At 42.9% G+C, this 26,011-nt stretch overlaps 1 protein-coding gene across 3 annotated transcripts in view; it reads left to right on the top strand.

Moving 5' to 3' along the window:
* The window catches only part of SNX29 (sorting nexin 29), a 573,196-nt gene that overhangs the window by 250,422 nt on the left and 296,763 nt on the right, over positions 1 to 26,011 (top strand). For all 3 annotated transcript variants that reach the window (XM_063099603.1, XM_063099601.1, XM_063099602.1), the window contains one exon: positions 16,011 to 16,117. In XM_063099603.1, the coding sequence (XP_062955673.1) occupies positions 16,011 to 16,117 (107 nt within the window). The remainder of the gene's footprint in view (positions 1 to 16,010; positions 16,118 to 26,011) is intronic.

The raw sequence follows: 26,011 nt of genomic DNA, 5'->3' as shown, positions 1-26,011 counted from the left end.
TTCACACTTGGAATCTGACTTCTGCCACCTCTTCTGCCTCCAGCCAGAGAAGAGTCTCTGCTTTTAAGGGCTAATGTTATGGGATTAGATTGGGCTTATGCGTGTGATCCAGGATACTCTCCCCCTCTCAAGGTTTATAACTCTAATCACATTTGCAGAGTCCCTTTTGCTACATGAGGTAACATTCACAGCATCTTTGTAGCATGGACATCTTTAGGAGCCATTCAGCCTACCACACCCATCTTAGTAAATGCCACTACCTAGTTGCTCAAACCAGAAATCTGGGAGTCATTCTTTATTTCTCTATATACTTTACCTCTCATTTCCAATCCATTAGCAAGTCCTGCCAGCTCCCAAATACAGCCCAAAGATGACCAGCCATTTCTGGCCATCTTCACTGCTACCAGCCTGGGTCTGGCCGCTGCTGTCTCTTGCCTGGAGTGCTGTGGTAGCTGCTAACTGGTCTCTTCCCTTCCGGTCATGCTCCTTTGCAGTCCATTCTTCACATGGCAGCCTGAGTGGTTTAACAATACGAAAACGAACAGATGATATGTGACTTCCTGCTTAAAAGCCTCCATTGACTTTGCCTCCTCATGAGGATAAGGTGTAAATTTTGCCCATGGCTTGTGAGACCCTGTATGACCTGCGACATCTGCCTTACCACTCTCACCTGTCACTATGCTCCTTGCTTATTGTGCCACAGGCCTCTGTTCTTGGACGAAGCTCCCTGGTGGTTTTAGCACTTGCCATTCCCTTTGCCAGAATGTTCTCTAATGTGGTAGTTTCATGACCAAGCTTCGTGTCAGTCAGTTCTCAGTGTCTTTGAGGTCCCAGAGAGGCCCACGCTCCCCAAGGCACTGTCTGTGGTTTATATTTCGTGTAGCAGGTGTTACCTGCAGAAATTCTCCTTATTCATTCTCATTAACCAGGTATAAGTGCTCTGAAGGCGGTGGCCTCCTGGGTTCTGCCCCCTGTGGGTCCAGGGTCCTGCCCCATATTCATGTACTGGGAGATCAGATGAGGTGACCTTTCTCTGCTTTTCTGTCTTAGTAGCTAAGATGGAGGAAATACTTTCCATCTGCCTATGTCACGTGAGACTTGTAAAGACTTGGGAGTTAGTTTCCACATCGGACATCTTCTCAGTTAAAGGTGCCAAGTGTGGAGAGTTGTTTTTTTTTTTTTTTTTAATCTAATATATAATCAGACACCCTAGAAGACTTCCGGCCTCCCTTGGGCAATTTTCTTGAATCTCCGTAGGAGGAGGACTTCTGTCTTATGTCACTGTCCCACGCTGTTAACAGTCAAGTACAAAGAGACTTCCGTAAGCAGACAGGAGACATTCCAGCAGCAGATAGAGTGGTGGACTCAGCCCTTCGGCTGGGAATGTTACAGGTCCCTCCCCAGATTCCTCTTCCTTTCTATCCTGTCCTTTGCTTCTTCCAGATCTTCCTTACTTTGGGCTCCTAGATATAATTAAGATTTTCTGGGAAGTTGTCGCAGTTGCAGAACATCTCGGTGGGCTTTTTGAAATAGCTTCACTTTTGCCGCTTATCATATCGTTCCAAATATGTCAAGGTCTCTTTCTCATGTGGTGAAAAAAACGCACTCAGCTTCCAGGTATTCATGGAATTGTTCAAAATACAATGTGGTCGTGTCCGGGCCGCCTGGTCGCTCTGCCCTGTCTTTGGGAGGAGGCAGCATTGGCCCTGCTGGCTTGCGTGGTCGCTGGCTACAGTGGAGTTCTCTCTCTTCCAGCTGGAACAAGCCCTCATTATGCTGGGTGTGGGGGCTTCCAGGGTGTGTCTCTGCCTCTCCACCCCCTAAAGAGACTCCCAGCAGCTTTGACAAGGCGCCGAGCCTGTGGAGGCTCTTGGGGTGCTGAGGAGTGGGATTAAAGCCAGCCCTAGAGGGTTGTGTGTGGCCCTTGGAGGGGAGCCCTTGGATATGGTTGTTGTCCCATTTCCTGGTTTGTCATTAGGACATTTTCGCATCACTAATGCACTGTTTCTTGAACTGTAATATGCATTGAGATAACACTGGGTATTTATTAAAATGCAGTTTTTTGGCCCTCCCCTCAGGCCCACCGAATCAATTTCTGGGGACTGGGGCCCAGGAATCTGCATTTTAATGGGTTTCCCCTCCCATCGTAATCCTCCCTGAATGATTTTGATGAGGTTAGTCCACGGTCCACCCTTAAAGCCATGCTGATCTAATGGACCTCTTTGCCCGGGGCCCCACCACGTGGACATGCCCCGCTGTCTTACTGTCCCCCACTTTGAGAGCCTTTGCCTCCTGCCTCTCTGCTGCATCTCCCTCTGACCCAGTGATTGCAGCTGCTCGGACCTTCACTCCTCCCGCTGAGCGTCCACTTTCCTTGGTTCTCCTCTTCTGTCCCCTTAGGAGGCAGCTGCCACATTGAGGCTTCTTGAATGCTTTTCTGTGATCCCTTTCCTCTGTCCGTTGTGATCTGACCCTGTGGCATTCTTTAGAATTCATAAGGGAAGTGGGCTTTCAACATGATTTCTTTTATAAACCTATCTTTTTATCCCCCCCTTGCAACATTAGAATTTGCCATTACCTTGAATTTCAGGGTTGATGATTTTTCTTTTCCTGCCTGTGCTATAGGCACATGCCTTTCAGCCTTGACACTGTTCTTGCGGGTCCCTGGAGCAGGGACAGATTTCAAATTTTCAACATTAATTGTGTGGTTTATTTTATTTTATTTTATTTTTTAACCTCTCCTCCTTGCAAATCGTCTTTCTTATCCTCAGTCTTTTGAATGACTGGCTTTCACTGACTGCCTTTGTATCCCAGGCTTGGGGCTTCCTTCCCACCCTGTTTGAGGTACCGACTGGTGTTGCTTGTCGGCTGTAAAGGTCCCTTCACAAAGCACAGACCTGTGTGGATGACCCGCCTTTTCCTTCTGAGTCCTCTCTCCTCTCACGTGGGCAGGGGTGTCTGTGCCCTTACTGTTCAGCTTGAGGTCTTGTTGTTTCATTGAGTGCCTTTCAGCCTCTGGAATCTTCCTCCTTCTGCTTGCTTTTCTGAGCTTTCCCATCCAGGCCCCCTGGATGGGGTGACTGTCTGCTCTGAACTCAGGTTTGTGTGTTTACCCAGCTCCACTTAGCACCTGGTCATGTTTCCTCTGGATCCTGGTGTTTAAAAAATGAATGTTAGAACTGAACCTGACTTAGAAAGTCTTCTGCTTGGTTTGATAAATGAGGAGGCTGAGGCCCTGGGAAGTGGGGTGGCTGCTCAAGATCATGAATGTCCTGTGAGAATTCATCAGCTACTGAAATTTGAACTGCATCCCCTTTGACCCAGCAGTGCCATTTCTAGGAGTCCATTTCAAGGAATATTTACACGTGTACACAGACAGGTGCAAGGCCGTGGACTGTGGCATTAAAGTGCTTCAGTTGGGATCAATAAAAGACTGGAATAGATTGTAGTCTGATCCTGCAGTGCAGCTGGGATAGAGAATGAGGCTGGTCTGTATGTGCTGGAGGCCACAAGCACGAAGGCCTGGTGTGGAGTGGAAGGTTACCCCACAGTGTGGTGTGCTGTTTATGGTTCATAAAAAGCAGAATTGGTAAGAGTACATGAATGTGTATGTGCCTGTGCATGTAAATACATGGACAAGTATATGGCCTGGAAGAAGAGTTCTGGGATGGTGATGAAGAGACAGGGGTTGGGGCAGGAGGCTGAGGCTGTGGGAGGGTGAGCCTCACTTTCTATGCTCCGGACTTACGTATTTGAATTTTTAAAAATACAGATATAACTTACATGCCGTACAATTCAAGTAAGCAATTCAGTGGTTCTCACTGTATTCACAAAGTTGTGCAACTATCACCACCATGTAACTCCAGAATATTTTCATCACCCCTAAAAGAAATCCTGTACCCATTAGCAGCCACTCTCCTCTCCCCTCAGCCCTTAGCAACGCTAAAACTGCTTCCTGTTTCTGTGGGTTTTGTAAGATGGTAAACTGAGCTCCCTCTTGTGCAGAATGGCAAGGAGGGTGAAATGGATCAGAGCTGGTAAAGTGCTCACAATAGTGCCCAACACTTAGGAAGAAGCCTCCAGTCAACGTTAACTGCTGTTATCCTCGGATCCTCTCTTCTTGGATGGTTGCCTGGCTTCTTGAGTAGTTCATGGATCAAGTGAGAGAGCACACACCTTTGAGAGAATCTAAGCTCTCTAGAAGTGTAATGGATTACCGTATGGCTTGTTGGCTGGGTTGAGATTTATACCCTCCACCTATTCCTTGATTTGCAAGAGTCTGGTGTATGTGCAATAGGGGCATAAAAATGTAAAAATGGATTTTTTCCTGTAGTGAACACATGTTACTTATGTAATATAACAAAATAAGCTTTTTAAAGAAATAAAGAGCAAATATAAGTTCTGAGGGCCATATTAAGCATACCTTGTGAGTTGGATGGCATCTCCAATAAGAGTGACAAATTTTGTCTTTCCTCCTTGAGTTTTTGGTAAGTTTATACAGTCAGGCTCAAGTTAGGTGTTGGTCAGTAATTCAATCAGGACGTATTGAAAATCTAATTTCTGCCCCATTTGAAGAATCAAGTGAACATTTCATGGGTTCAGAAAAAGAAGTGGTGTCTTTATTTTGTCGGAGTTTCTAAACTAGGTAGACAGTCGAGGTCACCATCTGATGTTCCATTAATTACTTCAAGAAATGCCACCACCATTGCCATGTACGGAGCATGCTTTCTGTATCAGGCACCCTGCTAGTTGTTGCAAGATAGGTGTGATTATCCCCTCTTTTCTGAGCAGGCAACTGTACTCAGGCTGCTGAGCACCTTGCCAAAGTGGGCTGGGACACGAACCCAGAACCGGGATGTGAATGGGGTTTTAGCCCCCATGCCTTTTGCACTGTTGGTCCCTTTCATTCTATTGCCATGTGCCATTTTTTAGCTGTGCTATATCTAATTGCCTGTGGTATGGCACAATGTCCTAGGTTTGAGGCAGTTCAGAGAAATCTTCTGCATGAACTTTGAAATTCCAGGGGTCTCTTCTTACAGCAGGTGGTACACTAATTTCCCAAGGAAGGTTTTGTTTCCCATAAATCCAGGCCTTACAAATGAGTAATTTCTGCCTCTGACACATAGAGTTCTGCTGCTTTAAGAATAAATTTCAGAAGTCACACATGCTTGTTGCACCAAATAAAGATGATTCAAAGTCTTAGAATGAAAACACAGTTACCTACTGCTCTCCACACCCCAGGGTGCTGATGTTAACATCTTGGGTGTGCCCTTTGTCTATGCTCAGATTGCCATGTGCACACCGAGATTGTCCCCCCCCCCCCAAATCAAATCACACTATGTGCATTTCAGTTACTGGTTTAATTTTTGAACCTAGGCACATCTGCAGTTTGGAAGTGAGCTGTTTTACAGACAACATTTGGAGCCGTCCACGTCACCTGTCCCTTTGAGGACAAGCCAGGCTGACCCTTTGTGGGCCTGTAGGGTACAATCGGGGCCCAGAGTTTTCTGTTCAGCAAACACTTTTGCACCACTTGGATCAGGGCAAGAAGTCACTCTGTCTGGCATGTCTATCTGCTTGTTTCATTTTAGCAAAGAAGTGGTTTTCACGGCCAAACTGCTTTCCACTTAGGGGGAAAAATGCAACGCTGAAGTTTCCCTCAGTGCCTCTGCTAGGCTCTGTCACTGAGCAGGTGGAAATGTGGCTGGAAAGGGTGTGATGACAGTTCTGGTTTTATGCAACAGTCTTTCCCAGCTGTCCTTGTGCCTGCATTATATATTTAGCTGATCTCTTGGAAGAGAGGAGCAGCATCTAAACAGGTGAGCAGATTTCTCTGGAAAGACTGATTGAAAGGAGATGGAAACCTCTAATGGAGAGGCCTTCTGGCTTTAAAACGACAGCAGAGTCTCACTTTGCATTTGTCTTTTAAAAAATTATCATATGTCTAATGTTTGGAGTGAGAATATAAAGTAGTTTCTATTCTTCTCATGTTCAGTTCTCATAAAATGTATCATTATCCCCATTTTACAGATGAGGAAAGTGAGGCTCAGAGAAATGAAAGAATGGGTCCAAGACCTTATGCTGGAAATTCCAACCCTCTAATCACTGGTTGGTTCCTCTAGCAGCCAACCCCCATCCTGAGGCTGTTCAGGAACCCCCGGCATCAGTTATCTCATTAGTATATAAGAAAAACTGGATGCTTGTCACTTTGGAGATCCCAACGGTTTTAGGAGCTATATGCCTGGAAATGTAGAGAGGAAGACCGAATATATATCTTTCTTGTTATAAGTCACAAAGCCACAGTGACAGAGCTGTGATATGAACCTAGGCCTGCCTGTGTTTCTGCCCACACTTTTGATCATATACAATTTCTCTTCTGTTATAAAAAAGAATATCCCACTCAATCACATGTTTCTTGGTCCTGTCCTTGAGGGATATGACACGTTTGCTCTTTAGTGGTATTTTCTTGGTGTGAATATCACATAAACCTCCCACTTTTTACCAGAGGATCAACTATCTGTGAACTGGGTTTATATCATGTTTTTAAAGAACTTGATTTCAACTTTCTGGGGAGTTTGAAATTTATAGTGTTCTTATACCACGAGTAGGCAACCAAAAATGTAAGATTGTGTGTGCATGTGAATATGTGTGTGTGATGCATATAGGGAAGCAGGTTTCTTTTGGCATTCTAACACGTCGTCTTGCAAGTCTGTCACAAGTGGCAGTGGATACCACCCTGGGGAGTGGGCTCCAGGTGGTAGGGAAGCAGTGAGGGGGGCTTGGAAGAATATGCAGTTTTGAAATTAGGCAGACTGGGGTTTGTTTGACTGGGTCCATCATTTACAGTGTTTTCTAAAAATGCAAACCTCCATTTTCTCATGTCTAAAATGGAGATTTCATTCAATGATATTTCAAACCTCAAGTGGGATCATATCAATTGTCCCTTCAGGGCTGTGCTCTAGGGGACCAGGGACCAGTAGCTCCTTTGCCCCTTTGTTGCTGCCCACAGACGTTTTGTTGCTGGAGCCCGAGACCGTGGCAGGGGATTGGAACCTTCCCTCACGCCAGGGGAGCTGCCATTTCTTACCGGTGCTATAATTTCTGTCTCTTTCATGCCCCTCTTTCCCAACTACTGTGGCCTGGCCTCTCCTGGCAAACTCTAGGTTGAATAAATATTTCTCATTTGGGGAACTCCTTCCTGTGAGGTAGGAAGTAGTGAGAAGCAATTGAAGCTCGGCTGTTGCCCCATCTCTAAAGAGCCACAACATGGTCAGTGTTAAGTCAGAAAGCCGGAGGCAGAAACTCTTCTGAGAGATGCCAGAGACTTGCTGCCCAGGTGGTGTCTGGTTTTTGTGAAGCTGGAGCCAAGCAGAGTCTGGTGACAGTGTTGGGTGTCCTCCTGTCTGTGTTGTGACCCTGGGGTAGGGAATGATTCACACACTTCCCTCTTCCCCAAGTTCTCTGCTGTTAGGCCTCACGATGCCTGCTGGATGAGGTCTGAGCCAGAGCAGGAGCGACCTTCGCCAGGTTACTTCTCTGCTGCCAACTGGGCTGGGACAGGCTGCATGTTGTGGAGGAAGGAACATGGGCTTAGGCTTAATTCCTGACATTGCCGTTTGATAGCTACCTGACCTCCGGAAGTCACTTAACCCCTCAGACACTCATTTTCCTGGGGTTAATCATATCTATCTTGCTTGTTGATTGTGAGCACAAGCAGTGATGTAGTAAAATACTTAGCACTGCGCCAGGCGAGGAAGGATCACAGTTGAACGATGACACCAGCAGTCACAGCCATGTTGTGCTAAGGGCTTGGCTGCATTGTGATGCTTTATCCTCCTACTTTCTGGGCTTAGAACTGTTTTTATTCTTATTTTACAACAGGAGGAAACTGAGCTTTCCAAGGTTGGGTGCTTTCACCTAGTCCTGTGGTTTTTACCATCTCTGTGCCATTGGATCCTCATGTTATGTCTGTGATTCTGATCTCCCGGCTAAACTCCAGATGTCTTACTGCATTTGTGGTTTTTCTCCTCTGATGCCAGTGCCTATCTCAAACCTGACTAGTCCGAGAGCTGAGCCCTCGGTCACCATTCACACCTGCACCACCACACTCGTCCCTCCTCTGGCCTCCCCCAGCTCAGCCACATGGCATCTCCATTCTTCCAGGTTGCTGAGGCCAAACATCTTGCTCTGACTCCTGTCTTCATTCAAATCACACATCAAATCTCTCAGCAGGTCTTGTCAGCTTTTCCCTCTAGCCTCTTTCACTCCCTGCCATGCCGTTGCTCTCACCACAGTCCAGGCCAGTGTCATTGCCTCCTGTTGGGCTGTCACAGTAGTGAGTTAGGAGTGCAAGAGGTGTAGGGGATGATGCCCATGGAGGTGAAAGGGGGAGGGAACAGCACTGGGCAGGGGCAGGCTTGGACCCGATGCAGAGCTGACAAAGCCCTCCCATCTACCCGGCAGGGAGCTCCATGCAGAGACTGCCCCTTAGAGGGGCCCTGCATTGGGCAGAAATGCCCCTCTGTGCCCAGCCATTGGCCAGGGCTGCCCAGGAAGCAGCACATCTGGATGGCGTGGCTGGAGGCTGTCAGGTGACTGCACTCCCTGCAAGAGAATGGCACATCAATCAGTCTTTGGAGAGAGGTCTGAGCTATGCACCTCCCTGCTGCTATGGCTACTGCAGCTACCCCCCACTTTCCCCCTTGATACGGCCAGCGGCATTCACTCCCCCCCCTTAATACATCCCTGTATCTCTAGTGCCTGGCACAGAATGAATCTTAAGTAGCTGGCTGTGGAGCAGATAACTGAAAGACTGGCCCAAGGTCAACCAGTGGTAAAACGGTGGAGGCAGACTTTGAACCTGGGTGTCTGTCTCATTGCAGAGCCCCACTGTCTTGTTCACCATGCTTTCTCCTTGCCACAGTGAACACCCAGAAGATGGTGGATGTTACCATTAGGAAAGCTGTTTCCTTTGCTGGAACAACCGTGGGCACTAGCTGTCTCAAAGGGATCATGGTTGCCTCGCCCCTGAGGAACCTTTCTCCTTTGGAAATTTAAAGTGTCCCAGATTACCCAACACACAACCTGGCCAGCTGTTACAGGACCTGGGCATGCCTACTTTTGTTTATTACAATGCCCTAGGAGACCATCTCTGAATTTCCAATGATTCTCTATCCACATTTGCCCCAGCAGCTCACACTGTGTGCATCTGGGATCATGCTAAGTATGTTCAAATTGAAAGCAAAACAGTAACCTTATCACACTGTTTGCCATGCTGCTCTCCACAGTATTTGAAGTTTTGCTTAAAATAATTTAGGCAGAAAACCCCATGTGTCCTCTGGTGCCTGCTAGTGAGACCAGCATAGTGTCTATTTATTTTAGATGACTTATCACAGACACCCCAAACAGATAATGTGGGAGGCTGCAGTGAGGTGAAAAACTGTGTAATGTTCTCTAAGTTTAAATGACCTGCTGATGGTGCCAACTAACCCATAGCTTTTCTGGAACATGAAGGAGAGTTCTGATATAAAGTAAATGTCTTTGTGCTTCTACTAAACAGTTTCAGTGTCTGACTATTTGAATTTAAAAGGAGGAGGCTTATTGTTTTTGCCAGATCATTCTTTTCCTGTTTAGAGTCTAACTTCTATAATTATGCCATCGTGGAAATACGGGAGAAAATTGCTGGCTACTGAGAGTATAGGCAAGTAAATAGAGTGTAGATTTTCCGTTGAATAATGTGGATGTTAATTTAACTAGGTTGATTGGGTTAATGGGGGATCCTATGCTAGACAAATAACATTGATATCTTTATGTTTGGCAGAAGCTTAAAATGGCCAGAGTGAGTCCTGTTTGAAGGTTCCAATGAGATTATTCACTTGAAAATGCTTTGTAAACCCCAAAGCGCTGTGTAAGTTGAAGCAATATCACTACTTTAATTTTTCTGGGAACTTACTGAATATGGATGTAGGTTTCAAATTTTGTTTAGTACATTAAATACAGCCCGTATTTTTTGCTTTTTGATGTATTTTTGTATATTAGCTTATAAATTTTTTAATTTTTTTAAAAGCACAACTAAAGTTTCTTAATGAAATTGGAAATATCCAGCCCGGTGGATGAAAGTCTCTGTGTTGTTGGATGCTGGCAGCTGTACTTTTTCTGCAGTCTTTGACCAGGGCAAAATTTAAAGTTCTGAACACTGTCAGAGTAACTCAAAATATGGACTGAAATAGTCAATGATTACATTTTAGGTTCAAGATTGCCTTGCTAACCAATGTTGTAAAGCCTGTGTTCTTGAAATCAGAGTGAGCTATTACTGACATGAACAGAATGTTTTTCTCCTGACATATTAAATAGTCATTCTTTCTATTTCAAAACTAATGGATCACCCTCAAGGAAAAATGCAACTTAAAAAAATAGTTTGATCAGTCACAAATGTTTATATTTATTGTTTAGAATTGACTTTCAAAATTCAATCACAATTGATGCTTTCTAAATTAACTGGTTTATTGGGGGACGTGCAAACAATATAGAATGGTATTATAACTTGTTATTTTTGTCTCTCAAATGACTTGACATTATTTTGTCTGCCTTCTTTGAACACCCAAATGTTCTCTTACTCCCAAGGTAAGTGATACCTTCCTGACTTGACAATAAACAGATCAGTTGTGCTTGTGTGAACTTAGACTAATGGAATGAATGCCTTCCTGTGCCTTGCCACCCATCTGTCTTTGGCAATAGAGAGATAGGACATGGCTAACCTATTAAATTACTTCTCTCACTTTATAAATATTAATCCATAAGCTACAGAGATACATTGGGCAAGTCTACTTCTTAGTTTTCTTTTTTGTAAATGTTCATGAGGGATCATGTCACCATCTTTACAACTCTGTGGTCTAACTCAGAGTCTTACTTAGAGTAGTCTCTCAAGAAGTACCTATGGGATAAGTAAAGACACTGTATCAGTTATCTGTTGCTGTGTAACCAGTTACCCCAGAGTCCAGTGGCTTAGAAGTGTCTTAATCTCAGAGGTGATATCCCATCACTTCTGTCGTGTTCTGCCCATTAGTGGTGGGTCAGCAAGTTCAGCACATACTGAAGGGGGAGGCATTACATAATTATGTGCATATCAGGAGGCAGGGGTCCTTGGGGACCACCTTTGAGGCTGCCTACTGATGAGGGAAGGATGATAGAGTTGGGGTTTTTAGTTATATTATTTCATATGTGGAATTGACATTTCTGACATGCTTGTTAAAGCTGCAGGGACTGAACCAAGGCAGAAGGAGGTTAGATAGTTGCAGAGAAAGGTTGACTGGCTAGTTTGTAAGAGATCTTCTATAAATTCATTGACTGTCCAGGGTCTGTCCCTAGCATTGAAGGTCAAAAAGTTTATTTAAATGTCTGCCTCCTCTGTGGAAGATTGCTGATTCTTCGGAAATATACTCACAGAGGGCCTGGTGCCTGGAGGGCAGAAGGCCAGGAGCTTGATTGCTAATGAAGTGTGGAGACATGAAGCAGGTTGGATGGCTGTGTCTTCCTGACCAGCAGGATCTCCTTGTGGAGGAAAGCTGCCTGGGCTGGCAAAGATCAGAAGGTCATTTGGAGAGCAGAGGCTGACTAGGGGCTGTTAGTTCTACAGCTTGGATATATATTAGCACCAGGCTCTGCTAACCAGCTACATCCAACTTCATATGGGGGAAACTGCCAAGCTGCTTCTGCCCTGGTTGCTCTGCTGATGTGCATTGCTGCTATTTTATCTAAGTTAGCATAGTTTATAAAAGTGTAAGAGAGAGAGAGAGAGAGAGAGAGAGAGAGAGTGTGTGTGTGTGTGTGTGTGTGTGTGTGTGTGTGTGTGTGTGTGTGTGTGTGTGTGTGTGTGTGTGTGTGTGTGTTGGGCACGTGGCTGGTACAGGGATCAGAACTCTTGACCTTGGTGTTATAACACTGCGTTCTAACTTACTGAACTAACTGGCCAGTCCTCTGGTTTGTGTTTTTAAATAAAAATTTTGTAGAACTTAGATAAGAACTCATTAGTTCTCTTAGCTTTATTATAAAAGACATAAGACCTCTGGCTACCATCTCCCCTACTTCCCACTCCCCAGAAGGAACTGTTTGAAACCTTTTTAACTGATTCTTTTTGTAGTTGCCTCAATATCTCTGAACATGTCTGTTGCTAATTTTTGATTTATCACTGTGGAAGAGGAACTCTCTTTGATTCCTCCAACATCACATCACATCACATCACATCACATCACATCACATCACATCACACACACACACACACACACACACACACACACACACGGTCCCCCATTCTCTAGCAGTCATGTCATTTTGGTTAGATCAGTATTCAATGATTATGTTATTATGACTCTGAAAATGTTTTCCACATCTGAGCTGAGAGGTACATGATCATTTTTCCTGAATGTTTGATTTCTCTAAAGTTAGTACTTGCCTTTTTGGGGGGGGGGCTTGGTGTTCTGTGTATTTATCAGTAATTCAACTCCAAGATCTCCCTCAGTATATAAATCCCCTGGGTGTATGTTCAAGCACTTACAGTCACCCATCACTTGCATCCTGAGGCAGTCTCTCTGGCTGTCCCCTGACCTGCTCTAGCTAGAAGAAGCCTGGCTGCTTTGTGGGCCTACACCTTCTGTGTCACTTTCTTTCTTTCTTTTTTTTTTTTTAAATCACAGCTTTATTAAGATATAATTCACTCTTTTAAGTTCAGTCGTCTTTAGTATATTAACAAAGTTGTGCAACCATCATCACTGTCTAATTCCAGAACATTTTTATCACCTCCACCCCCCAAAAGAAACTGCATACCTATTCTGGAAATTTCGTATAAATGGGCACATACCGTATATGGATTTTTGTATCTGGCTTCTTTCACTCAGCATAATGTTTTCAAGGTCCATCCATGTTGTTGCATGAGTCAATACTTAATTCCTTTTCTAAGACTGAATAATATTTCATTGTATGATATCCCACATTTTGTTCATCCATTATTCATCACTTGATGGCCATTTGGATTGTTTCCACTTTTTGGTTATTATGAATAATTCTCTGACTCACTTTTGTGTTGGATTCCCTATGTCTTGGAATCTATATTTCACTATTTCTAGATTTTCCCACTTCTTTTGGTGGGAGATAAAGTCTTTAGAGGTTGCATGTCTGGAAATGTCTTTATCCTACTTCTCACATATTTTGGCTTAGGTATATGGTTCTAGGTTGGAAATAATTTTCCCTCAGGATGTTGAAGGTATTCCTTTATTTTTCTTTTTCATTTTTAAAAAAATGGCAGAGCAGAGAACCTTTGTTGTTTACTAGCTTACCATGTTGTTGTTTAGAAATCCTATGCCATTTCTAATTTTCTATCCTTTCTAAAAATTCTGCTTCTACTGGGGAAGTTTGTAGCCTCTTTTCTTTGTCCTTCGTGTTCTGAGGTGCGTGAGTGTGGTTTTCTTTCCTCCGTTGTTCGGGGTGCCTACTGAGCTCTTGAGTGTTGAGACTTATGTCCATTGGCTCTGGGACAATTGAATTGTATCTTTGATTAGTTCTGTGTGTTATCCTCCACCCCCCACCCCCTTCTTGATTTCTTAGAAAACAGTTCTCTTATTTTCTTTTTTCTTATCCTTTGACTGTTTCATGGACATTTTTTTTTTTTTTACCTCTTTCTCCTATTTCTGCTGTCATAGTTTTGCTTTGAAAAATACCTTTTCTGTTTTTCCTTCATTTTAGATATCTCCCTATTCTTGTTTCATGACTATACCATCTAATCCTCTCTCTCTGGGAATATTATTGATAGTTTGCTTTTGAAGTGTTTTTCCTAAATAGTCTTGCTTACCTACAAGTTGCTTTTCTGTTTATTCTGGTCCCTGTCTTTCATCTTAGGTGCTTGTCTCAAATGTAAGGTGATTTCTCGCTGTCTACTCAGATCTTGGAATGGGGTACTAAAGAGTTGATTAGAAGGCCTATGCATATTTACTTTCGGTCTCTTGCTGGGGTGGTCTGGCTATGCTACTCCACTGGAGAGCCCCCAGACTAATCTCTCTAGGTTTTTTCTCTTGGACTGGTTAGATCCCTGGAAGAATATTTTTTTGTTCCCTTGCTTAGAGGTATATGTTGGGTGCCTGCTGTTCTGGGAATGTGTGGGGTTGGAGAGAGGGAAGAAGAATAGGAGAACTTCAAAAGTTCAATGTGTATTATTTTTTCTCTATTTTCGGTAAGATACCCTGATCTTCAACTCAGTCTGGATCTACTGTTTGACCTTCTCCAAGGAATGAACCAGCAGTATTCTGCTAATTGCTTCTTAAACAGACCTTTCTATCCCTTCTTTTGTTTTTTAGCCCCTTGTTCACCCTCACTTACGGTAGCAGTTCATCAGCCTTTTGTGAGTTGGTCCATTTTAATCAACGTATTTTTGGTGCTGCTCACTTACAGCTAAGAATGAAATTTTCTCAGGTCTGTCAAGTTATTTACCAGTTCCCTACCTGCTTCTCAGCTTCTATAATTTTGTTATTTTGTTTCCTCTCCAATTATCTTTTTCCTTAAAGGCATCTAAGGGCGATGCCTTTAGAAAAAAAAAAAAAACTTAATTGGTATTTCAATGGGATTTTGAGAGGATGTGAATGTAAATTAATGTGTTCAGTCTATTATCTTTAACTGGAAGTCCTTCAAATTTTTTCTTTAAATAACTGTTTTGGGTTTATATTGCTATTAGGTCACTCCCTGCAGTAGGGGCTGGAACAGTTGTCACCATTGGGATGGAAACAACTTGGGGTTTCGTTCAGCATGTTCTGTGTTGTCACATGGGGGCTTTGCTGTTTGGCGGGCTCTCACCAGCTGTGGGCTGATGAGGATTCATCACAGGGCTGAAGGCTGAGCCACGGGTCACTTCAGGTGTTGACTTCCATTTGCTCAGCTGTGCTCACTTTCTTCCTGAAGGCTCTCTCTGTCCCTGGGGTGCAGGGGGACTGTCCTTAGATCCTTGTTGTGTCTCATTACAGTTGATGGGGGAATCCAGGAGTCTCAGTACCCAGAACACACAGGAAACTGAGTCTGTGTAGTTGATGCTTGCTTTGAGATTTGAGGCTAATCCTCATTCCTAAAACAAGCCACTGGATCTTTCTTAACCACCGGTGTTGGAATTCTTTTCTGCTCCGTTCTCCTACTTTTCTTGGAACTCTGGCTCATTCCCAGTTTCTCTTTCTTTGCTCTTCTCTGCAAAGTGGACATGTATGGACATATACATGTATGGATGTACACCTAAGAGTAGAAACAGTACCCGGAGGTGTGCATCTGTTCACTCTTGCCCTCACCTGGGAGCCAGTCTCTCTTTAACATGCTTTTGTGTTGATACTGTGTGTTGGTTTTAGAGTTCTTCCAGAGGCTGCCTTGCTGACATCTCAAGTATGGATCGCAAATGCCCATTCTTCTTGGTTCTACATGTAATTCGACCCCTACTCCTGGTTCACATCCTAGGGCTGTAGGCAGGTACAGCCTCTCTGAATAACTTTTTTGACGGAGAAAAAGAAATTTGGCTAATATAATAGATGTGTGTATAGGCCCTTCTGTCTTGCCAAAGTGGCGTCTATTTTCGCCTGAAATGGAAAGGAGCAATGTGATTATTTCCTGGACTTCTGTGCATCTGTCACATGACAGTTCTTGTATTTTTTAAAAAATACAGCTTATAGGGCCGAGCCCGTGACGCTCCTGCCGCGGGTTCGGATCCTATATAGGAATGGCCGGTGCACTCACTGGCTGAGTGCCGGTCACGAAAACGAAAAAAAAAAAAAAAAAAAAAAAAAATAATACAGCTTATCACTCACTTATTGTACTTATGTGAAAATATTGCAGTGTTGAAGTAATGAGTAACTTGTTCCCCCCCATAAAGAATGTTTTCTCTGGAGAAGTCATTTGAGAAAGAATTTTTCTTTTTCTTTTTTCCTAATGGGAGAGTGATTTTTAATTACTATTTAAATATTTATGGAATGTCTTTCTTTTTCTTACAGTTGTGCCAAATCTTTGGAATGTTGATGGAGAAGTTACAGTCACGGAACAAAAGCCAGGAGAAATTGCTGAAGAACTAGCAAGCTCCTATGAAAGAAAGCTCATTGAGGTAAGGCAGGCAGAGTCTATGCGTCTTCTATATTCCTGTTGTTGGCTGCTTTGGGGACTTTCCAGGAACAGAAAATACCCCCAACAAAACAAAAAATGATAAAATCAGCTTACTTGGTAAAGAAAAGAATGGATTTTTTGAAAAATATCACTTAATTAGAAACTTGTGGAACTCACGGCAAGGAAATAAGAGAAAAAACAAATATATAATGTTAAAAATAAGACAACTAATGTAACCTCAGATTTGGAGATTAAAAACAGGAGAGAATATCACATACAACTTGGTGCTGATAAATATGAAAATAGGGATGAGGCGGACTATTTCCTAGGATAACATTCATTATCAAAATTAAATGAAGATGAGGCAGACTGCCCAAAGGGACAGAAAAACCATAGAAGACAGTTGCAAAAGTAACGAACTGCTTACTAGGAGCTAGCAGGCCTAGGTGGTTTTATGGTGATTTCCAGGAAAACTTTCAAGTAATATACAACAAACCCTTTGCTCTTTATATTTTCTTAAAAAGCATTTTCTTTTTAGTGTATATCTGTGTCTTGGTTCAAGTGTACATTACCCTGATGTAAAAAACCTGAAAAAGATAGCATCATAAAGAAAACTGTGGACTGGTCTCAATTGTGTGTACATGCAAAAATTGCAGATATTACCCAATCAAGTTCTGTCGCATATTAAAGGAACAGTGCACATAAAAAGTAGGGTTTATTTAGAATTTCAAGGGTGGCTTAATATTAGCAAAGTCATCCATGTCAGTTTCCTAATTGATAGGTTAAAGGAAAAAACCTAGGTATTTTACCTTGTTAGGTACTAAAAAGCCATTTGATAGTGTTTGTCATGAATACCTGATATTTTTGATGAATGAGAGATAAAGGTACTTCTTTGAAGTGATAAAGAGCTTTTTATGAGGAAATGTTCACTATCACCATATTCAATGATAAAGTTGGGAGGTGAGGTTTTTGATTAGGTGTGTGTATATGTTGTGGTCACTTGGTGGTAGTATTACAAATCATGTCTGTATCTATACACATATAGATATAAGTATACAAGTATACTACTGGTACTTTCTAAATATTCTACAATGAATAAATGTTATCTTTATGATCAGAAAAACACCCACTAATTGTTATGGAGACATGCCTAAGCTGGAGTGGGTTTCAGAGTCAGGGCCTTGGAAGAGGACCCTGTAAGCTCATTCTTGTTCTGGCTTCCATTCCTGTGGTCTGTTTTGTCTGGTTCATAAATAAACTCCAAAGAGGAGAGTGACTTTCAAAGCATCTCGTGTTCTAACTCAAGTGAGCTCAAAGGAAAGCAAGCTGAGATCTTAGCAAAACAGGCTGGTGGGAGGTGTCAAAAGCCAGGCTGGGGAGGCCCAAGGACTGTGGAGACTGTCCTTTCCTCAGAGACTCATTTAGTGACGTCACAAGCTCAAAGCTGGCTGGTAGCAGTGCCAGGGTGCTGGGCCATTCTTCATGCCTGGAAAGTCCAAGTGGAGAGAGAAACAGGGTCCCTACCCTCAAGACTGTGACAACCTGTGTGTTTGTTTCTCCTGGTGGACTCTGAGTCCCTGGGATGTAGGACTGTGTCTTTTCCATCTCTGTGTACTCAATAGACATTAACTGGCAAATGGTAAATGCTCAGTAACCCTTGAATGGAAGTATTTTTAGGTTCTCTGAGGATGGGCATTATATTAGTCTGTTTTTGTGTTGCTATAACAGAATACCCAAGACTGGGTAATTTCTAAAGAAAAAAGGTTTTTTGTCTCATGATTCTGGGACAGCTGCATCTGACGCCAGCCTCTGGCTGCTTCTACTCATAGTGGAAAAGAGCAGAGCAGCCAGAAGGTACAAGCAGATCTCGTGGTGAGAGGAAGCAAGGGAGAGAGAGGGGAGCTGCTGGGGTTCTTTAAACAACCGGCGCTCGTGAGAACTAATAGAGCAAAGTGAGAAGTCACTCATTCCTCCTCTCCCATCCCCTGAAGGCATTAATCTATTCATGAAAGATCCATCCCCCTGACCCAAACAGCTTCCAGCACTGCCCCATTGGGGATAAGATTTCAGCATGAGCTTTGGGGGGACCAATATATGCAAACTACGTTAGGAATATCTCTGCTTATGGAATGAATGAATGAATGAAGGCCTGATGGGCTGGAAGGGTGAAAGTGGGTTAGAAGATTCTGTTCCTTTGGGGAAACCAGGGCAATTGGTACAGGGCTTGGTTAGATCAGAGCAGAAAAGGCAGGCATGCTCATCAGTAGCTTGAGCTCAGAGGGCCTTGAGAAGACAGCCCCTGGCTGCTTGACCCTCTGAGCCATTCATAAGCCCAGTGGTTGATTGGTTCATTCACTGTTTATTGGATGCCTACTGTCTGCCTAGGGGAACAGTGAGAACAAAGGGCTTTTACAGGCTAAGAAAAGTGGGCAGGTTGAGAATCAGAAAAGTAGGCAGGTCAAAGATCAGAAAAGTGGGCAGGTTGAGGATCAGAAAAGAGGGCCATGATCTGGAACAGACTGGATGAGGGGAAGAGGGTGCCACTGTGGCTGGAGAGGTGGGTGGGTCAGATGACGGTGCCTTGGAGGCCATATTGTGGCCACGTCACCACCTGCTTTGACGGTGTGAGAGTCTCATCGTCTCTCTGCACTGACTTCAGCTGTGATGTACAGAGAAGGAGTTGTAGGGGGAAGTCATTGGCCACCACTTACCTGTTCTTGTCAGCTGTGAGAGAGCTGGTGAGAGGGAACCAGTGGGTCAGGTGTGAAGATTTCCCTTGCTAGCCTCAAGTGTCCTTTCTCTTCCTTCTGTGATTTCCTTGCCCTGGAAGCAGTAGAGCTGCCAGCTCTAGTTATCAAGCTGAGAGTGACGTGAGGTTGAACAGAGGTGTCCTCAAATGCTATTTCCTACCCCAGACCGATTTTTCATTTTTCATTTTTTGATTGCAAAGTGAGGATCTGTCAGTAATCTTTCATCTGTGAATAACATTAGCATTTCATTACTCCAAGACTTGGGCTGAACCCTTTGTGTTCGCATTAATTGAGCCCATTACAATATTCTTTGTGACACTTCTGTCATTTTATTAATGGGTTGATTTTTACTGACAGTTGTGAACACATGTCAGAGTGGAGTAACCAAAGAATGTGGGGGAAAAGTTGATGCCGTTTTTTTCCATTTCAGAAGGGCAAGGATAGAAGAAACATTTTATTTCAGACAATATGGTTATTTGGAGTACCCCAGACAAAGTGATTCATCCCAGTGCAAAGGGAGTGCCTGGACAGTCTTTCTCTAGGTGTCTATATTTGAAGGCATGAAAACTGCGTTGCCCATCTGCACATATACACTACACATTTATGCTCAGTGACTTGGGATCTGGCATCCTGGACAGCTCAGAACCTAAAGTCAGTACCATAAAGTCATTGCAATAGCTGGTGAGCATCAAGGGCCAAGGACTTGGAGGTATAAAGATTGATCCTGACACCCTGTGATTGTTAACTTAGGAGAACAAGAAGGAAAAGAGAACTCTGGCAGGTTTTGGTGAATCTGGCACGGGAATCAGGGGAAAAAACACTAGTAATATATCAGCCACTACAATACCAGCAGCTCACTGTTGGGTACATACTTTTATTTCCAGGCAGTGTGCTAGTTAGGCTTTTATGCAGTGAACTCATGTGATCCTCAGAAGAGTTTCTTGAGGATAGCTCTCTCCATTTCACAGATGAAGCTTTGAGAAGCTTAGTAACTTGCCCAAGGTATCTCAGCCAGTGAGAAGCAGAGCTGGAAGTGATTCACCCAGGCAGGCAAGCACCTGAGCCCAAACCCATAACCCTCCTGCTATGTGTGCTCTGGAAGGCTGAGCTCATTGAAGGAAAAAAAAAAACAAAAAAGATTAACTTGACAGAAGAGAAGAAACAATCACTAATAATGTTTGAGAGGATGAATGAAAGGAGGAAAGGAAGAAAGCTAGCAGTGGGTACAGAAACTGTGGCACCATGAGCTATTTGCAGCAGTGCTGGGAGGAAGACGTCACACCCCTGTGGTTACTGGAGAAGAAGGGAGAATGTGTGTCTCTTCTGTGCCTGGAATTACCTGCTTCTGAAGTGACTTGTCAAAGAATACCAGAGTGGGAGCTCCTTGATGGTAGTGGGGCCACAGCATTTTTAATTGTATCTTGATTGCCTAACGTGGCTCTAGCATGGAGTAGGAGCTCGACATTGGATATGAATGACAATCTGTTAAATGGATTCAGTTGTTTAGTGTAATGCTTAAAGGGTAATAAATGTGAGTCCTGGGATCTCAGATTGAGAGTGAGTTGTATAAAGCACAGCAGCTAAGTCCTAAATCTAGCTCAGAGCATCTGGTAGGAAGAATTAGATATCTAATATGAGGAAATGTGAGTTCTTTAGAGGAGGCAAACTTTATTGTGACACTCAGTTTTAGGGGGAAGCTCGGTATGGAGAGTCTGGAGAGTAACAGATGGTGCTGACTCATTCAGCACCCGTTCGCTGAGTGCCTTCTGAGTGTCCAACCTTCAGCTCCCTTTCTCCTCCTTTAGTGGCTTCCCTTACCCTGGGAGCAGCAGAGCTGACAGTTCTAGGAGGTGAGTCAAGAAAGACACAAGGAGGAAGCAGAGGTGTTCCTCAGATGGCATGTATGACATGTACTTTCTTAGACTGAATTTTCCTTCTTTCTTAACTGCAAAGTGACTTTGGTTGCAAAGTCATTGATGTTTCAGCTGTGGATAGAATTTGCTTTTCATTACCCCAAGGTTGGTCCTAGGTTTCAAAGATGAATGAGACACAGTTTCTGTCTTGCCATTTTGTAGGTGAGGCAGACGCTTGTCATGATCATCAGGAAGCAGGGTTCAAGTGCAGAGGAAGAGTTACACCTAGGGGCCTGGGCCTGTGTCTTTGACAGCAGTTCTGCAGAGGTTGGCACCTAATGACAGCTGCTTTAGATAGTTCCTCTGAATTTCTTCTGTAAACTTACCCATTCCTCTTGAAGTTCTAAGACATCCAACGAGGTAGGTTTGTTCTCACCAAGGGTCTTGAAAATAAGAGATATTGAACACATCTGAGTTGGATCTGTTTTAAGACTCTTGCTTCTTTACCTCTTAAGTACAATTGCTTTGGTTCAGACTCATCTCCAGAGATTTTTTGTTCTATTTCAGCAGATGCTTTCAAAGCAAATGTAAATTATCAGTGGCATTTGGGTTTTGATCCTGCTTCTCTTTGCTCCTGCCTTCTGCAGTCTGGTGGCTTAGAAAGTACCAGATATCTCATGTCAGTCTGAGTTTGGATTTGCCACTTACTGCCATGTGTTCCTAAGTAGGCCACCTGACCTCTTTAAGCCTCAGGTTCTTCGACAGTGACATGCAACCAATAAAACCTACTAGTAGAGTTGCTTTGAGGATTAAACATAAAGAACTCAGATCAGTGCCTGTGGCAGACAGGAGGTGTCTTTGTGCTCTCTTTTTACCTTCTGTTCTGATCTACTTTGGAGAGAATACCTCTCCACCATTGCTTGCTGTCCTGGTGGGGCAATAAGTTCAAAAGAATACTCAGTAAATACAAAAGAGTACTTTGCCCTGTTTTGGCCCGGGGCTCGGCATATGACCTGAGTTAGGGCAGTGAGGACTTGCACTCCTGAGTTATACAAAAATGCAACATGCTTGGGAGGCCATTTATTCAATAGCAATGAGCAATAAGCACTTATTCAATAGGCTAATAACAATTAGCCTGACAAGGCTGTCCAGTTGTTTCTGTGTTGAACTTGCCAGAGCTGTTCTGGTTCCAGTTTCTTCTTTGAGCCAAATTCTCCTCCTTTCATGTTTACAGTAAATTCCATGTTAGCTTAGGTTGGAATCTGTTTCTGTTGCTTACCACCAAAGTGCCCTAACTTATATGAAGCTATATATATATGATCAATGGATGTTACTTCCCTGCTTTTCCTTTTCCATTCACTGCTTACCAGAGCTTAGCTTCTTTTACTGCTTTCTCACTGTCCCAAGCCTTGTTATAGCACTGCATCCTAGCAGTTTGCTCCTTCTGTATGCCTTATACTCGTACTTAAGTATTGACAGCATTTTCTGCAAACAGAACTTTACTTTCCTCCATATGGCAGCTCTCACTTCGCACAAGGGGGAAAATGTTCAAGCAAAACCGTGTTTATGTTCTTGTTATGTATTAGTAAAGACTGGTAAGGGGTTCTCTTTTCTTGCAGGATAGCTGTTAATTCCCACTAAAGTGTAAATGACTAACAGGGCTAGACCTCCAAGGAATTCTTAAAGTCTTTTTATTATGGAAAAGTTGAAACGGGCAAAATATAGTAGTACAATGTGCCTCCATTTACCCATCGCCCGGCTTCAGCTGATAGCAGTTCCTGGCCAATATTGTTTTATCTATGTCCTCACCTACCCCCAGCCTCTCTTGGCATTCTGAAGAAAGTCTCAGATTACATATCGTTACATTTCTAAACACTTTAGAATTTATCTTTGAAAGATACAACTCTAAAACACACAGAACACTTTAGAATCTATCTTTGAAAGATACAACTCTAAAACACACACAACACTTTAGAATCTATCTTTGAAAGATACAACTCTAACACACACACATGTAACCACAATACCATCATCACACCTTAAAAAGGCTTATAAAGGAAGCCCCTTCTAGTCCCAGCAAATCTGATTGGAGTATCAGGAAGAGGGACTTCTTTTAACAGAGTGCCTTCTAGAGGGCCCCTTGCTTCTTGTTCCCCCTCCCCAGCTTCCTGAGGAAGGAACCTTAGCATCTAACTTATGCACGATGGCTAAGCCCTGGACTTTCCTGCTTTTCAAATCTGCCCTTTTATTGACTCCATTTACCAACAAACATAGCCATGTCAGCAGCACAGCAACACGGGTCCTTGGAAATTGAAGAATCTGGAGACAAGGAGGTGTGACCACAGCCTACAGGTTTTCTCCAGCCTGTGGAGTTCCAGGCCTCTGGTGTGGCCTTGTTCATTAATGGACTAGTTCCATAGATCCCTAATAAGAGTCTCTGAAGGAGGGGAGGCAGGCTGTATCTCACAGGTGGCTCCCATCAGTATTTTATAAAAAATATTTTTATTATGGGTACTTCAAATATATATGAATAGACAGAAAAGTATAAAGAGCTTCTATGTACCTGTCACCCAACTTTAACAGTTATCCACTGCTGTGAGTTAAATGTGTCTCCCAGAAGTTCATATATTGGAAACTTAATCTTCATTATAGCAGTGTTCAGAGGGTGGGAAATCCTATTATGGTCATTGGAAGGTGGGGCCTTTAGGAGGTGATTAGATTGTGAGGACTGTGCCCTCGTAAATGGATTGATCCATTTATGGAGTAATAGGCGTGGTTCTGAAGGCTTTAAAAGCAGAGCAAGTGAGGAGGTTAGCTCTCTTGCTTAGCCCATTCTCGCCATGTGACACCCTGCATCACTCTAGAGAGTCACCACTCATTGGAAGGCATGCACCAGATGTATTTCCTGGACTTTGGACTTACTGGCCTCTGAAACTGTAAGAAATAAATTTTGTTTCTTTACCTAGTTTTAAGAGTTCTGTTATAAGCAACAGAAATGGCCTGTTTTGCTCCAGCCATACACCCTCCTATTTCCCCAGTTTCACATAGTGTTTTGAAGCAAACCCAAAGCACAACATTGATTTCACCCCTAAGTATTTTGGAATATATTGCTGATAAAACATTAGGGCTTTTTTCTTCAGCTGCAAGGCAGGCATGCTCATTCAGTAGCTTGAGCACTTAAAAATTAGCAATCTATAGGATCATGTCATCTGCAAATAGAGAAAGTTTGACTTCATCTTTTCCAATCTTGATTCCCTTTATTTCTTTCTCTTGCCTGATTGCTCTGGCTAGTACCTCTAGTACTATGTAAAATAGAAGTGGAGAGTGTGGGCATCCTTGTCTTGTTCCTGTTCGTAAGGGAAAGGCCTTCAGTTTTTCCCCATTAAGAGTGATACTGGTGATGGGCTTGTCATAAATGGCTTTTACTGTGTTGAGATATTTTCCTTCTGTACCTTATTTGTTGAGAGTCTTTGTCATGAAGGGATGTTGAATTTTGTCAAATGCTTTTTCAGCATCTATTGAGGTCTTTGTCTTTGAGTTTGTTGATGTGATGTATCACATTTATTGACTTTTGTATGTTATTTATTTATTTTTTTAAATTGGTACATTTTATTTTATTTTATTTTATTTATTATTTTTAAAAAATTTTATTTTGTCGATATACATTGTGGCTGATTATTGCTCCCCATCACCAAAACCTCCCTCCCTTCACCCTCCCCCCCAACAATGTCCTTTCTGTTTGCTTGTCGTATCAACTTCAAGTAATTGTGGTTGTTATATCTCCCCCCCCCCCCCCGGATTTGTGTGTGTGTGTGTGTGTGTGTGTGTGTGTGTGTGTGTGTGTGTGTGTGAATTTATTTATTAATTTTTAGCTCCCACCAATAAGTGAGAACATGTGGTATTTCTCTTTCTGTGCCTGACTTGTTTCACTTAATATAATTCTCTCAAGGTCCATCCATGTTGTTGCAAATGGCAGTATTTCATTCGTTTTTATAGCTGAGTAGTATTCCATTGTGTAGATGTACCACATTTTCCGTATCCACTCATCCGATGATGGACATTTGGGCTGGTTCCAACTCTTGGCTATTGTAAAGAGTGCTGCGATGAACATTGGGGAACAGGTATACCTTCGACTTGATGATTTCCATTCCTCTGGGTATATTCCCAACAGTGGTATAGCTGGGTCGTATGGTAGATCTATCTGCAATTGTTTGAGGAAGCTCCATACCATTTTCCATAGAGGCTGCACCATTTTGCAGTCCCACCAACAATGTATGAGAGTTCCTTTTTCTCCGAAACCTCGCCAGCATTTATCGTTCAGAGTCTTTTGGATTTTAGCCATCCTAACTAGGGTGAGATGGTATCTCAATGTGGTTTTGATTTGCATTTCCCGGATGCTGAGTGATGTTGAGCATTTTTTCATATGTCTGTTGGCCATTTGTATATCTTCCTTAGAGAAATGCCTACATAGCTCTTTTGCCCATTTTTTAATTGGGTTGCTTGTTTTCTTCTTGTAAAGTTGTTTGAGTTCCTTATATATTCTGGATATTAATCCTTTGTCAGATGTATATTTTGCAAATATTTTCTCCCACTCTGTTGGTTGTCTTTTAACTCTGTTAATTGTTTCTTTTGCTGTGCAGAAGCTTTTTAGTTTGATATAATCCCATTTGTTTATTTTTCCTTTGGTTGCCCGTGCTTTTGGAGTCGTATTCATGAAGTCTGTGTCCAGTCCTATTTCCTGAAGTGTTTCTCCTATGTTTTCTTTAAGAAGTTTTATTGTTTCAGGGTGTATATTTAAATCCTTAATCCATTTTGAGTTGATTTTAGTATACGGTGAGAGGTATGGATCTAGTTTCATTCTCCTGCATATGGATATCCAGTTCTCCCAGCACCATTTGCTGAAGAGGCAGTCCCTTCCCCAGTGAATAGGCTTGGTGCCTTTGTCGAACATCAGATGGCAGTAAGTGTGTGGGTTGATTTCTGGATTCTGTATTCTATTCCATTGATCAGTGTGTCTGTTTTTATGCCAGTACCATACTGTTTTGGTTATTATAGCTTTGTAGTATAGTTTAAAGTCGGATAGTGTTATGCCTCCAGCTTTATTTTTTTTGCTCAGCATTGCTTTGGCTATGCGTGGTCTTTTATTATTCCATATAAATGACTGGATAGTTTTTTCCATTTCTGAGAAAAATGTCTTTGGAATTTTGATGGGGATTGCATTGAATTTGTATATCACTTTGGGTAGTATGGACATTTTCACTATGTTGATTCTTCCAATCCAAGAGCATGGGA

The sequence above is a fragment of the Cynocephalus volans genome, chromosome 6 (genome assembly GCF_027409185.1).
Source record: "Cynocephalus volans isolate mCynVol1 chromosome 6, mCynVol1.pri, whole genome shotgun sequence".
Lineage (NCBI taxonomy): Eukaryota > Metazoa > Chordata > Mammalia > Dermoptera > Cynocephalidae > Cynocephalus > Cynocephalus volans.
Note: the sequence above shows the minus strand (reverse complement) of the source record. Positions and strands in the feature narration are given on the sequence as shown.